This window comes from Phaenicophaeus curvirostris, chromosome 6 (genome assembly GCF_032191515.1).
Source record: "Phaenicophaeus curvirostris isolate KB17595 chromosome 6, BPBGC_Pcur_1.0, whole genome shotgun sequence".
Lineage (NCBI taxonomy): Eukaryota > Metazoa > Chordata > Aves > Cuculiformes > Cuculidae > Phaenicophaeus > Phaenicophaeus curvirostris.
The window spans coordinates 45,310,860-45,325,716 of record NC_091397.1 but is presented as its reverse complement, the minus strand read 5'-3'; the positions used below and the strand labels follow the sequence as shown (position 1 = coordinate 45,325,716).

The 14,857-nt window shown below is 41.6% G+C and overlaps 2 protein-coding genes across 2 annotated transcripts in view; both read left to right on the top strand.

The window, feature by feature from the left end:
* The window catches only part of LOC138722176 (serine/threonine-protein kinase Nek10-like), a 58,211-nt gene extending 52,592 nt beyond the window's left edge, over nt 1-5,619 (top strand). The window contains exons 33-36 of the mRNA XM_069860066.1: nt 726-834; nt 2,178-2,230; nt 2,315-2,370; nt 4,536-5,619. Of these exons, the coding sequence (XP_069716167.1) occupies nt 726-834; nt 2,178-2,230; nt 2,315-2,370; nt 4,536-4,593 (276 nt within the window). The 3' untranslated portion in view covers nt 4,594-5,619. The remainder of the gene's footprint in view (nt 1-725; nt 835-2,177; nt 2,231-2,314; nt 2,371-4,535) is intronic.
* Nucleotides 5,620-12,777: 7,158 nt separating this feature from the next.
* Nucleotides 12,778-14,577, top strand: CCR9 (C-C motif chemokine receptor 9). The gene is made up of 2 exons (XM_069859057.1): nt 12,778-12,833; nt 13,318-14,577. Exons 1-2 carry the CDS (start codon nt 12,816-12,818, stop codon nt 14,479-14,481), a joined length of 1,182 nt encoding a protein of 393 aa, XP_069715158.1. The 5' UTR covers nt 12,778-12,815; the 3' UTR covers nt 14,482-14,577.
* The last annotated feature ends 280 nt before the right edge of the window (nt 14,578-14,857 follow it).

Below are 14,857 nucleotides of genomic sequence, written 5' to 3'. Positions count from 1 at the left end.
TATTTTCATGTCAGAGTTGTTACCAGTAAATATTTTCGAAACCAGTTGGTTTTAAGTTTAGTGTCAGTATCCTTGTTCACATAATGACATACCCTTGTTCAGGCTGCCCAGGGAGGTGGTTGATTCACCTTCCATGGAGGTGTTTAAGGCACGGGTGGACGAGGTGCTAAGGGGCATGGTTTAGTGTTTGATAGGAATGGTTGGACTCGGTGATCCGGTGGGTCTCTTCCAACCTGGTTATTCTATGATTCTATGATAATCAAGTAGCTGAACTGACTTTCAGGTATCAGAAGCACTGGGATCCCTCTAATGGAAACTAAACCACTTGAATATGGACTAACAATTTCACTTGAAGCCTTACTTTCAAAAACCAGAGTCATTGGCTGTTCCTCTCCTAGGTTCAAGGGAATACACTTCCCTGTTTATCTTCACACAGATGTATAGTTTACGACATATGATTCGGATAGCCTGAAGAACTCCGTGCTTTATACTATGTGCAGGTTGGCAGCTTGCAATGTTCAGTCTGTTTCTGGAGGGAAGGTTGAACATTTATAATTCACCACTTTTAGTTTGATCTAAAAAGTACTGAAATCTCCTTTGGCTTCTGATTGCACTGGGAAACAGAGGAAAAGGTAAACTGCTTCACAGAAGTCTGAAGTTTTGCCAAAAGGGAAGGGTGGAGATTTCAGGTGCCCTTTTCATTTTCATATCTTTTTCTTCCCCAGCTGCTGCAAGGTTCTCCTGAACTGATTGAGCCCAACTTCTTCACAGCAGATTGGCAAGCGCTACTTTTCTCTTCAGGTGGAAATATGTTGCTTCCAGATGATAAAAAGGGTAAGGAAAGCAACAAACCCTCTGTAATGACATATAATAAAGTGTACGCTATCAAAGCAGAAAAAATTGCTGCTGTAAGATCTGTCTTTAAAGACAGTGAAGTTATGTTGACTGTATTGATTTTAATTGTCAGTTCTTGGTTGGTTGGTTGGTTTCTTTTTTGTTTTGTTTAATTCCTGATAAAATATGCAGTTTGCAAAGATTACAAAGAAATTACAAAGATTACATAGAATTATCAAAAATGCAAATAACACAGGGTTCATCCACAAAAATCAATATAAATATTTGAAAATATCCTACTTAGGATTTAACTGCCCTTGCATGTGATGCTTAAACAAACTCCGTTTAAACCCTATGCTGTTCTTCTGTTATGTTTCAGTTATACTGGGGTGATTTAACTACCTAGTTAGATCAAGCCCTGCAAAACTGATGAGGGAAATGCTGTATGCTATTCCATGTCTAAATAGTGTAAAGTGTATAGATACACTTTAGAAGATAAGTAGTGTCAAATATACTTTGGACTAGCGATACTCAGAGTGACAAATTGTGACCTTCATCTTTAATCAAACCTACCATCACGAGCATCATCCAGGGTGAGGAACCACAGTTCCTAGTTCAGAGACTTGTTTCATTGTATGCATCTTTGTGCAATGGACAGAAGAGAAATGTGCAGCCTGTATTTTGATATTTATGCCATTTCCATTCTTCCAAACACAAGAAAAGCTATGTTGCAATCCATGGGCTAGAGGACATAATAAAGTTAAAAATTGTGATGCCAGAAAGAAGGGTGCGAAACTGATTTTGCTGGACTTTGCTGGCTATCAATTCCACAGCTTATTGCAAAAATTCAAAATAACAGCAGTTGTCAAGGGTGATATTTCAGTAGGAAATGAGTCCCTAACAATTACTTCAAATATCAGCTTTATTTTACTCCCAGAGATGACAATACAATTTGATCAGACACTCGGTATCTGTAATCTTTGGATCTCTTAACATGAAAAGAATACTTTTGTCCTCACAAATTGCTGCTGGCTGTGCCCTTTCCACTACAGTTTGTAAGTGGACAAGAATAAGAAAGTGGTGTTGCTGTGTTCTCTTACGTTAAGTATTTAAAATATTTTCCATCAGTTAGAACTCTTCCATAATGTGATAACATTGTGTGCCTCGAATGTTCACACCGTGCCATAAGATTCCTCCGACCTTTGCAGGGGCTTATTCTGGTCAGTGGAATAAGCTGCTGATAATCAGGCATCTCATTGTCATTGTATTTGTGGTGGAATTGCTAAGAAACTGATGAGGGAGCATAAACCCCACGTTCAGTAGTACTTGTCTTTTACTTTAAGGTATTGTTGGCACTTCTGACATAGCGGAAGGGATGACATATGAACAGTTGCAGGTAAACTATAAATGTATCTCTATGCATTAATTTATTACTTTTAATAAAGGCAATCTTCTGAAATTAATTTCTTTTATCTTGTAGACTCTAATTGAAGAGGTTCTAGAGGAAAGTGGTTATTACAATTTCTCTTTTAACAGGTGAGTCTGTTCAATTGGAAAAGCTAATTATGATATGCTAAACCCCAAAGAACCATCCGGCTGTTTATGTGATTGCAATTTCTCTTTAAACTTAGTGCAATACATGCTTTATTATAATACGTGGATGCATAGACTTCAAGAAATGTACATGGGACATAAAAGCTAATATAAGCAGGGTTTTGGTCTGCATCTGTTTTCTTCACTTGAATGACAGAGTGGTACAAGTTTGGTGGCAATTTACTCACATTTTTCCCATGTAAAACCACATCTGAACAGAAGTTCCATTTAAATGGAAATATATTTTATTACAATACTCTACTATTACAGGATGTAAAGGATGAAGCCGACATATAGTTAAATGTTTGAGTACAGCACAACAAGCAGAACAAGTGGTTGCTAGTACAAAACTGCACTTTTGTTTATAAATATTTTATAACATTTTAAAAACAATTTTTGTTTATAAACAGGTGTTTATAAATATTTTGTTTATAAATCTTTTGTTTGTAAACAAAAATTAACAGTTTCTGAAACTAAACAAATGCCTTGTCCTAGAGATGAGTCTTTCCTGCAGGAAACCTTTGAGGAGCACAAGAAAGTAAGTATATGAAAAATATTATCATAATCCACAACATAAGCTTAGCAATTCTCATTCTTTTTACCTGCTAGCCTGTTATTTATCATCTCAGATATTCTTTAGTGCAAAATAAATTTACTTCTTCTATCGAGCAATTCTGTTCCTTGTCTTTGCAATAATCAACATTTTAAAGCCTGGGAAACTGTATTTAGGTTTTTTGAAACAAATAAACAAATATACACCAAACCCAGCCCCAGCCCCCATATATAGATACTAAGAGTTTTTAAGAATCCATAGTTTTTGGTGCCTCAGGTTTTTCAGTTATTTATTACCTCTGCAAACATTTCTGCATGGATCGACTCGACTCTAGATTGAAAAGTTTCAAAGGATAGTCTGAATACTTTTATAGGCTACTCATGAAACTGGAATTACAGCTTGCAAGTGTCTAGCAGCTGCCAGCTGCAACTATTAAAAAATCATGATTCAGCACTCCCAAAATGAAACGATAATTCACTCTTTAAACCTCTAGGGTATACTTGAATCATGTTTGCAAATTACTTTTGCAGCCAACAACAAATTTCTTTGTAAGTAATTTTAAGTATTTTAGATTTTTGTCCTTATCTTCCATCACAGGGATTTCTATCTCCATGTGTTGAAGTGTATGCACACAATTATAAATTATGTTTCCTATTTTTCCTTTCCTTATTATTGGAGTACTTCCATATCTTTCAGTACTTCAGTAATTAATTTAAGAATGCTACCTGAGGGACCATGTTTATAGAGGAATGCTTGAAGGGGTTTTCGATATCTGGGTTATAAATACTGTATACCAATAATAAGGGAAAATTTCAGAAAAGTTCTTACTCTTGGAATGAAGATTGGTGGAGTTTTGAGACAAAAAAGAAACACCTGATTTACTTTCTCCCAGCACTGACTATGAGAAGTCTTTGCATCGTATTTTCATAGAATGATTATAATAATATCACTTAATTATGAAGCATTTAGAATGATTATAATAATATCACTTAATTATGAAGCATTTTCACTTATATAAATCCCAAAGAGGCAGTTACATCACTTTCTATGATTTTCTATGTAGTAGGCTAAGGAATAATTGAAAAAGGAAAAAGGAGTGATGTTCAAGACTTTCTTTCAACTAGTTCTCCAGAGTGCTGAAGTCTCTCGAGATGTTACACCAGCGACATAAGTTAAAGCTGTCCCTCAATCACATCACTCAGGCCTCACTGATTACCTGTGGGAGGCTTTTGCACACCACTCTAATTTTGTTTGTGTGCAGTGAAGACCTAGTCCATAAATTTTGATTCAGAGGATCATCAGACAAGCTAATTCCCTGTGTGTAACATAAATGGTAGGATTTCACCCAGATTTCTGCATCAAACTCTGTCATAAACTATGCACTAAAGAACATCTTTTGATAGACTTCTAAGGTTCCTTAGTTTTGACATCGTGTTTGTATGATACACCAGCTTTCTGCTGACAGAGCAAAGTGTGTTCCCACACCTGGTGACTGTGAATTGTGCTGAATTCTTATCGCCAAAACATACTAAGTAGCCTATTTTTTCCCTTCCAGGTATTTTTGCTGTCCGAGGGGAACAAACAACTGTCCAGCAAAAGAAGACAACTTGTAATTCTACACAAAGGGTTCAGAATTGTTCCTAAGAAAGTCGACCTGCCTGTACCTCAGCTGAGGCTGTCTGATTACCAAAGGGGCAAGCTTTGCTCATTAAATAGCATCCAGATGAAATTCCAGTGTGGGACAGCTTCAAGAGACCTCACATGATATTTCAGGATGATACTGTTAACTTCAGCTTTGTTTACAGCATAAGCACTTTACATTGAGAAAGATGCTTCCAAGTTTATACATTAAGAAGAAAACACAATTCCCAACAGTACATATCTTCTATTTTTATAATTTATTTAAAAGTTTTGCTGCATAGTCAGGTCTTCTGGAATGATAGTTCAAGGCCTGTAATCTTCTTTATATCCATATATGTCTTCTATGGGAAGAAGAAGTGCTTTGTCATTATTTGCAATAGGCATAGTTTCTGAAAGGATAGTTATTTTAAAAACACTGGTTTTACTGCTATTTCAAAATGTCTGTGTATTATATGTCTATCTTCAGGCACATATTGTATGGGTCTGTGTTTATAGAATGTCTCATGTACCCTTACACACATTTTACATACATATTAATTTAGTGTTTAACAGGCTAAGTAAATTAAATGCTGGCTTTGCTGCTAATCAAAACTGTAGTACTTTACTTAAAAGTACTTTCAGAATTTCAAGATTGATTCACTCTGTATTGAATGGAGATAAAAATGTCTCACGCTGTAGTAGCAGATAAGTAGCTTTTCGTCTACAGTTCAGCAAAGAGTACTTATTGAGTGCAAAAGCTTTTCTCTACAGTTGATACTGTTGAAAATAACCAGGATGAACTTGGTACTACAGTTCTACTAACTCCATCAACATTAATGTTATGGTCCTCACATGATTACTTATGAGTCATTTGATACTTATGTATGTTGTGTACTCTTTATAGGCTGGCAAAGGTTTGTTGGTTTGGGTTTTTCCGGTCTTTATTTGTTACTATAAATAGCTAGCTGGCATTCATTTCCTAACAATTCAAGTGTATTATTTCACCTATAATGTGTGACTTCAACATCCCGAATTGTGAAGCGGTGAAAAACAGCCCAATGTAAACTATAATAAAAGTCTATCCTCTTCTCGTGTATACGTAGTATAGACAGTGCATTTACACTGCCCAGTACACCAAGCCCTTGGTTTCTTCGTGCAGTCTGCATCACTGTCATTGTGTAAGGACACTTTGGGCTTCAGATAGGAGCTATGGAAGAGTTCAGGGCCAGGCCTGTGCCCGCATTAACTCTGCGCACCTCCACGGGAGATCTCACTGTGGCCATTAGGAGCACTAATGAACTACACAAAACTGTTCTTGGCTGGAAGGTGCAGGAGGAGTTCAAGTGAATGCACGACAGCATGAAAGACCTTGTCATTCACCTATGCCAGTGACATTGGTGGATGCTAAATGTTTTCATGGCCTCGAAAAGGGACTAGAAAAAGTACTTGGAAAAAAGTTTACTGAGGAGAGGACAGGAGAGAAGGAAGCACGGGCGGGGGGGGTTGAAAATCACCACGCCCGTGGCAGTCCCTCAGGGAACGTGATCCACAGGGGCAGTAGGTGTGCACACGGTGCACTTCTTGGCAGGGATTATTTCTAGCGTGAGGTCCATCCCCTGTTAGCATGGGAGGAGTTGTCTTGCTGTGCCGGTGCCGTTTCTCTGCATGGGAAGTTCTTGAATTGAGGCACACAGAGATGTTCCTTTAGGAAAGTTCATGGTTTGGTGCTGGGGACTCCAGGGGTCGCTGGAAGCTCAACAGACTCTTGCCAAAACAACCTCATGTGAACCATTTGGGCCTGTGTGTGCAGTCAGGTGTCAGGGAGCAGTACCTGCTTCCACACCTGCCACTCTGTCCCCTCACTGCCAACCAGGAGCTACACAAAGCCCCCAGATGCACACAGCCTTGCACTCAGATGATGTTTAAGGCGTACAAAACACAAGTAGAGAAGTTGATCTTTAAAATTCCTTTTATTCTTCTTTTGGTCAGTTATTAATTTATGAAATGGGATGCGCACTTATATGGTCACAGCTCGATTTCTACAGGAGATTTTGGTGACTTCATTGAAACACTGACAGTAGCACTGGGAATGTCTATGCTCATCACGTTCCTGCAAGACCTACCACATTCGTGACTGTCCCGCAGTGTTGTATACAGCCACGCTAACTGTAAGTTTCAGGATAGTTGGTATCAATAGAATTTATCTAGACACCAGGCTTCCTCGGACCTGTACTTCCCAGTTCTCAGTCTAAAGGATTTTTTTTTTAAAAAAAAGGCTTTCCCTCTGGTGGAAATAAACTGTTCTAAATGTTGGCTGGTGCGTTGCCTGGGTCCGGGAACCAGCTGCAAAAAGGCAGCTCAAGTCTTCTCTTGAGATCACTGTGCTGAACTAACAGTTGCTGTGTCAGCTGCAAGGAAGATGATGGTTAACACACAACGTGTTCTAGGAGTTTGACTTTTTTGTTTTGTTTTTTCTTTTCTCTGCATGCCTGATTTAATTTCCTTTTTTTGTGCTAGAGTCTAGGGTATTTTTAACTGAGATCAATAAGAACTGTGCTTTGAGTGCTAGGTTCTCTGAAATGCCACATCTAAAGTTGAGTGCACCATATTAGCAAATATTTTTGTTCTTAACTTGATTCCTTGGCTTCCCTCTGTAGAATGAAGAAAAAGCACCCTCATTTTGCAAGCGTCATCTAGGTAGTTTCAGTGTTTAATAGCTTGATATTCAGTATTTCCAAACTGTCAGTGGACACTACTTTTTGAGGAAAACCACGGCATTTTGAGGGATTAATTTCCCTTCAATGAGAAATTAGAATTTTTGGTTCTTATTTTCGTTCAGTTTGAAGCCACATGTTAAAGTTCTTAGCTCCTTGCAAAACTGTTTTTTCCTACTAAGAACTGTAATATAATGATACAGTTTCTGAGCATTATTAATGAGTGTTTGTATATGCATTAATCAACATTGTTTCTAGTGCATGGTGACTGCATCTAATGGTTCATGAAAGCAAGCTTCTCTGCTCATAGAGAAGCAGGTTAATGCCCTACTTTAACCTGGGGAGGGGAAAATAGGTGTATTAAAAGTCAGATGTAGTGCAAACACAGTGCAGTTTTCACTGTGAAAAAAGGAAACTTCTCTGTCAGCCTCAGCAGAGGGTGTAACCCCAAGCCTTGTTCTATTTCTGCAAAATATTTCCAACACCTGATCAGCACCTCAAGCTGAGTATGTCTCTGCCATTAACACGTGCACTAAATGAGGAGCTTAAAATTAATCCCCACCTTGTGCTGAAAATTAAACATCCTGAACGTAAAAAGAAGGCGTATCATAAATGATGGTGATTTTCATTTTCCCACTTTAAACAAAAAAAAAAATTAATGTTTTACACTTGCAAGTGCTCTTGACAACCACAAAAGCGATGTATTTGTAAGGAAAACAAAGATGCTTAGTTTTGTAATGATATGAACTGGAGGAAAATCACAACTTATCTCACAATGTCTGCTGGTATGACAAGAAATGATCATACCAATCTCCATTTTGGTTAGAAAAGATTTAACTCTGGGTGACCCCGTGCGAGGATGGAAATAAGAAATCAGTCTGGCAGAAATTTGGCAAGAGGATTTGTAAGGTTCTCACTGTTGTCCTGCTGCTGCTCCCACCATTAGGGGCAAAAATATTGTCAGTGGCACTCAATAAAGAGCATGCAGCAGGAAAATAACAAACAGGATGAGCAGCCACCCATGTTCTGCTCTGGAGTTTTATCAGCCTGGGGAGTTCTAGGACAACAGGCTGTATGGGTAGGTTAAGTTATACTTATTACTTTCTTCTAGGGTGAATTAGGTTAAGCCTGATTAAAGTCACTTGATCCAGAGTGTGAAGCCTCAGATACATGGGGACACCAAAGGATGTGATGACTTTTTGCATCAGAGGCTTTGCCCATGGGTGTAGCGTTATCCCACTGCAGTTAATGTAGATCTCCGAATGCTGGATCACCTTGCAATACGCTGGGGGCCAAACTAGCTTGAATTAGGCTTGAATGAGAAGCCATGTGCTGCACAGAGGTATCATCACATAAAGACCTACGCCTGAGTTTCAGGATGACAACTAATTATTAAATATATACAGATACCTTAGCAGGGATTATGAAGTCAAGTTGGATCTGGCTCTGAGCAACATAATCTAGTCAAAGATGTCCCTGCACCTGCAGGAAGGGTTGGACTAGGTGACCTGTAAAGTTCCCTTCCAACCCAAAGCATTCTATGATTTTATAATTTTGCAGATGAGTGCAAAGCATCCTGGGGTCCTTCCCCTTGGAAGGTGATGCCGTGCTCTCAGTGCTGGAGTGTGGTGCCAAGTGGCAGCTGAGCCCAAAACAAATCCTAGCCCGAGCCATTATTTTCTCCATAACTGGAGCTGAGCCTGAACTGTGGCTTAAAAATTTTCTTGAAGTGTGAGTTGAATGAGCATCAGTCACAGCTGAACACCATCCAGCATTGAAGCAAAACCTCATGGTGCTCGGACTTTCTGCAGAGAGAGTAATTTAAGTCACTATAATTTGCATGCCAGCTTGCCAGGAAGAAGACATAAGATATGTGGGTTCATATCTTTGTTAACCACTTCTCACTGTCTTTCTCTTCAAACTCTTTCATGCCACCCTTTTCTGGATGGTTGTTACAGAAGATGCGCCACCAGCAGGGACTTTATGTGACTGCCTGCAGTTCTGTCATGGGTCTTCTCAGTTCTTGTGGCAGGTATAGCCTTGGCCTTTCCTCTTGAGGGTGTCGTACTTTCATTTTGCTCCATTTTGCTGTTCCTTGCAAAGCACCTGGTGTTGCAGGGCATCACACAGACCCTGCGATCCTGGCCCCTGCTTGGCCTGCAGCCATGGGGAGATGCACCCGTGGGCCAGCTCGGAGAAGGCAGGATTAGACCTGGCTCCTCACTCTTGCCCCAGACTCCCCACGGGACACTGGTGGCTGCCCAGAGGGACTCAGTTCTTGTCTGGAGATTTTTTCCCATGCAGTTGAAGGGTTTTCCATCAGGACACAGCCACACAGGGAGCAGCTTCTGATTGCCCTGTGTTAGATGATGCACATGAGCAGAAAAATGATGGTATGAGAGGTCTTCCTTTCGCTACCGAAAAACGCTTACCAGGAAAAACAACAATGAAAAATAATTAAAAAAAGAAAGAAAGAAGATTGCCATCTGTGTTTGAGCAACCTAAACATTGCAAACCACAGAGAAAACAGCTCGTGACAGATCTAATTAGGCTGGGGTCCCAGGAGCACACACCCACCTCAGCCTACAAAAAGCCCAAAGCTTAATCGTGGGTGCAAAGAGCAAACACCACCCGTGGCGGTGTGACTCCTGGGTGTGACGTCTGGGCTGACCCCCTGCAGCGACTGTCCTGGTGAGTCCCCTCCTCAGCTATTCCTGTCTGTCTTTCTCACATGCAGCCTCCGTGGAAAGGAAACCAAATTACAAACTGTTTTTTTTTGAAAAAAAATAAAAAGCATTTGCCTTCAAACTCAACCAGGTACAATGATCTTTTCGATTGCAGTCTAAGGTAGGTCTGATGGCTAAAAAAAATCAACATGAAAAAGCCCTCGGGCATGTGCAGCTCTGCACCCTTAGCGGGTGCTGCAATGACTTTTTAGAAATGGGTATCAGGGAGAAACAAGTAGCTTGTGGACTGACTCCCAGTGGCCACAGTCACCTCTGGGTTGTATGTGGCAGGTCTCAGCCTTGATAGCTGAATTTTGCGCTTTTATGATGGGGACAAGTCTCTGACGGTTTGAAATTTCAGGTCCCCAAAGAGTTTCTGAAGCGAGGAGTTGCAGCAGGTGGACCGCAATGGGTCTGAAATCGCTGCTTAGCTGGGAAGGATGTCTTGTGCGGTGATTTCTGAAACTGCATTTTTCCCCTCCAAAATGATCCAAAAGGGATCAAACTAATTTTGATTAATAAGCAGCATTTCCTCATCTCAAGGGCCGGTCTGTTGCTTGTCAACTTTTAATCTCCTGTGAATCTACCTCATTGGAAAAAAATCATGTGTTCACTAGAACATCTGAAAGCTCATTGTTTCTAACACCCCATTATTGTTGTCATTAATATAACCTGTAACAACTGCAGCAGTAACAACACAGCAAAACCCCAGCACGAGGTTTCTTGGTTAGCGCGCTGCCTCCTCCGCGCTGCAGGTGAGGGTGTGACACTTTGCTTCTCAGATGGCAGGAATCTAGCTCAAATTTCAGCTCTCCCCTTATTTACCATGATGCGGACAGAGATGAGGAAAGCTTCTTGTGGGGCTGTTGCCACCAGAGACTTTGACATCTTGAACCATGGCTGGAAAAGGAGTATTTTGCACTTCTTTCCACGGACCAGTCCAACATCGTTCACATATGTGTGGTTATGACCAGCCTTATTTTCTGCATTGTAGTATTTGTGTGTCGTATATCTGATTTACAGGCATCATACAGGTGGTTCCTTTCAGCCTGCTCACATATTTTTACTGGTATAAATTCTGCGCTAAGCTGTGGCATTAGTATGCTGGGGCTACTTACTTGATGGAATCATAGAATGGTTTGGGTTGGAAGGGACCTTAGAGACCATCTATTTCCAAACCCCTTGCCATGGACAGGGACATCTCCCACTTTCCTTGGCTGTCTGCTTTGAAAAGAAGTCAAATAAAAATATATATTGAATTTTGGCCTTAGAAATTCAACTAGCACGCACAGGGGACAGGTGGCATCCTTAGAAGCCACTAAATTTATACCTGTACTTGAAAACCCAGAGACCAGCATAATTCTGGGCATAGTTTTGCACCTTGATAGAAAACATAAAAACTAAGAGCACACATTGATGATTGGTTTTATCTTTTCAATCTATTTTTAAACAAATACTCTATGTCTAGATGAACATTATTGCAAAGATCTCATGCTGCCAGCCTCGCTCCTAAATAATTCAGATTCATTAAAGTTGCTTCATGAAGATAATAACTGGAAGGACTAGCCCCCAGTCTGTGCTTTCTGAACACAATAGTTTCTAAACTGAAAGCAACTGCATTAAACTTCTTTGATCGGATTCAGAAGCCTTGCAAATATTTTTCTGCAAGCATTTGCTTTGGCACCGAGCATGCGCAAAGGGATCAAAGGCAATTTGGGCCAGAGGGTGCCACAAACACAAAGAAGTGGCTGCAAACATGCTCACCATCCCTAAAAGTAGCCACTTACAGGAAACTGGCTTTGCTGACAAACTTGTTAACGCAGCTAACCCCAATGCAGGCTGGGGAGATGAACTGCACGCTGCACCAGTTCGTGCCCCAAATGCTGTGGGGAAGATGTTTTCAGTTAGGTGTGGTGAGAGGTTTGGTTTGAGAGGTGACCTCTCGGTTGCTTGGCCTGCTTTTGAAAGCACGATGTCCGGAGGAAAGGTCTGTGTCCCCAGTAGTGCTGACAGGACCCACCTCGTGTTGTCCCTGGGCTTCATCCCCAGGCACTAGCACAGGTGGGCTGGGGCAGAACAGGTTGAATACTTAGGAGTGCGTGACTGGCATTGAGCCCATCAGCATCAGCCAACTTATGTGATAGTAAACTGAGCTGAAAAGCAATCTGCAGCAGGAAAACTAACATTTTCTTGTTTACTGGAATATAATGATTTGTTTTGCAGACCAACAGCAGTGAGCATTGCACTTAAACTCACAGCCAAAAAAAAAGATATTATCAGTCCCTGCGAAGGATGCAAATATTTTACCACTGCAAATTACTACTAAAGGGTGGTACTTTTCCTTGTTAGTTGCTAGACAATTTAAGAAACACACTTCATTTCTTCTCATGTATCTTTTGGAAGATGTGGTTCTTTCAGATTACTTTCTTTTTTAATGCGTGCACTGGGGACTCTACATCTTATTAAAAATGAGATCACAGTGACTCTAGGACATCAAAGGACTTAATCAGCACAGTGCCACAGAGAAGCTGATGAACTAATGTAGACTACGTGTGAATTTGTAAAAGGGAACCAGCTAAATAATTCAAACCACTGACATCACTTTCTGTGCGGTCTGTTCGTCCCCCAGATGGGCTCTTTTCAAAGGGTTGAGATTTTTATTAAAAGAAGAAGAAGAAAGAAAAAAGTCACATTTCTACCCCAAAGCTGTTTCAAATCAGTTGTTTTTCCCATCTACAGATCCTCCTTCAAGACTGAGTAAAGATCTGGCTGAGGATGGCAGTTCCAAGCGTAGTGAGTATATAGCCACACTGTTGTGTAATTTCCATTTTTCTCCCCCCTCCATTTTGCCTCCTTCAGTTTTCTGCCTCTCTCGGGCCAGTGGTGCCATCCCACCAGAGCAGTAACACAAAGCTTTCTTGCCTACCTTTTTCCAAGTCGGAGATGTTGCATTTTGTTAAGCAGTTAAAGCAACAGTATTTTGAATGATCCAACAGAGGTAATGATCTTGCCACCTGCCATTTTAGCAACTGAAGCTGACTGGAGGTGGAGAACTCTTTTCTGAAGAGTTTTTTACTCCACAACTCATTTTTAGACATCTCTGCTGTGCCACACACTTCAACTGGTCTGAAACGCACTGTCTTTCACTGGCAGCCTTTGCACTTTCCCAGCTGGACTGGAATATATTGGAAATCTTTGTCTGCATCTGGAGGAGAGGGGCAAATTTATGCTTTACTGAGCCACCTCTCTACATAAACTACCTGATATCCCATTGCAGGTCACCCACCCTGGCAAGACCAGCCTGGATTACTACAGGAATGTCAGCGCGGTGCTGTCTGTGTATGGAAATCTGGTGAACGATACAGACTCCATGTGTGAAAGGAGAGAGGTCAGGCAGTTTGCTCGAGCCTTCCTGCCAGTGTTTTTCTGGCTCATCTTCTCTGTAGGCACAGTGGGAAATGCCTTGGTCGTGCTCGTCTATTGCAAGTACCGTTTCAGGAGGAGCATGATGGATCGGTACTTGCTGCACTTGGCCATTGCAGACCTGCTCCTCCTCTCCATCCTCCCTTTCTGGGCTAAGGCTGCCTCTGATGGCTGGATCTTCAAGAACTTTCTGTGCAAAGTTGTCAACAGCATGTATAAGATAAACTTCTACGGCTGTAGCTTGTTTCTAACCTGCATCAGCTTTGACAGGTACATCACTATTGTCCAGGCAATGAAAGCGAAAACTTCTAAGCGAAGGCGGCTGCTGCGCAGCAAACTCATGTGCTTGATTGTCTGGCTGATTTCTGTGAGTCTCTGCATCCCAGAAATCATGTACAGCCAAAGCATGCAGGTGGGTGACGTAACAGTTTGCAAAATTACTTACCCACCAAATGTCAGCATGATCTCCAGATTTACTGTTCTGGCCTTGAAAGTCACAATTGGATTCTTCCTCCCACTCCTTGTCATGGTTATCTGTTATGCCCTTATCATCAAGACCCTCCTGAAGGCCAAAAGATCCCAAAAGCAGAAGTCCTTGAAGATCATCACTGTGATCATCACTGCTTTCCTTCTCTCTCAGTTCCCATACAATATTATTCTTCTAGTCAAAGCCATCAAAACCTACACCAGGGCGGCATACAGCTGCCAGGCTGCCGATCGGCTGGACATTGGGCTGCAGGTCACCCAAAGCGTTGCCTTCCTCCACAGCTGCCTCAACCCTTTCCTCTACGTCTTTGCTGGGGAGCGGTTCAGGATGGCTCTGGGCAGGGTGATGCGGAGTTGCTGCGGGTTCCAGAGCAGGAGTCAGGATCAGTGCTCCTCCACCTGCAACAGCCAGGAGCGCAGCTCAAATCGGTCCTTTGCCATGCTGGGCAGGCGGCAGGTGAGAAGCTCGCTGACCCTCAGCACCCATTTGACCTCTTCCGGTATGCCCTCTCCTTCCCAGCTCCTCTTGTAAGTTAGTCCCCCCTCTCTCCCCTCCAGAGGAGCACCAGATTCTTTGGAAATGGTCTGTCTATGCCAAAGACTGTCTTGGGGGAAAGGGGAGTGCTGGAGGGGGTGCTCCTTGATGCCCCATGCTTGCCATGCGGGACCCAGCCTGGGCTTGCTGGCTGAAAAGGAAAGGAGCAACAAAATGGAGCCAATACTTCCTCTAAGTAGAACTGATAAGGGTATAGAAGCTCTCTTTGTGACATCTGTAAATACCCATCCCATCTGCAGCTCAGACCACTACCTGAAATAACAAGCCTTGCAGGGAGGCGATAAACTCGGCTACCACAGCAAGAGAGGCAGATGAAGCAGGATGAAATGCTCATCCTGTCCACAGGAAGCAG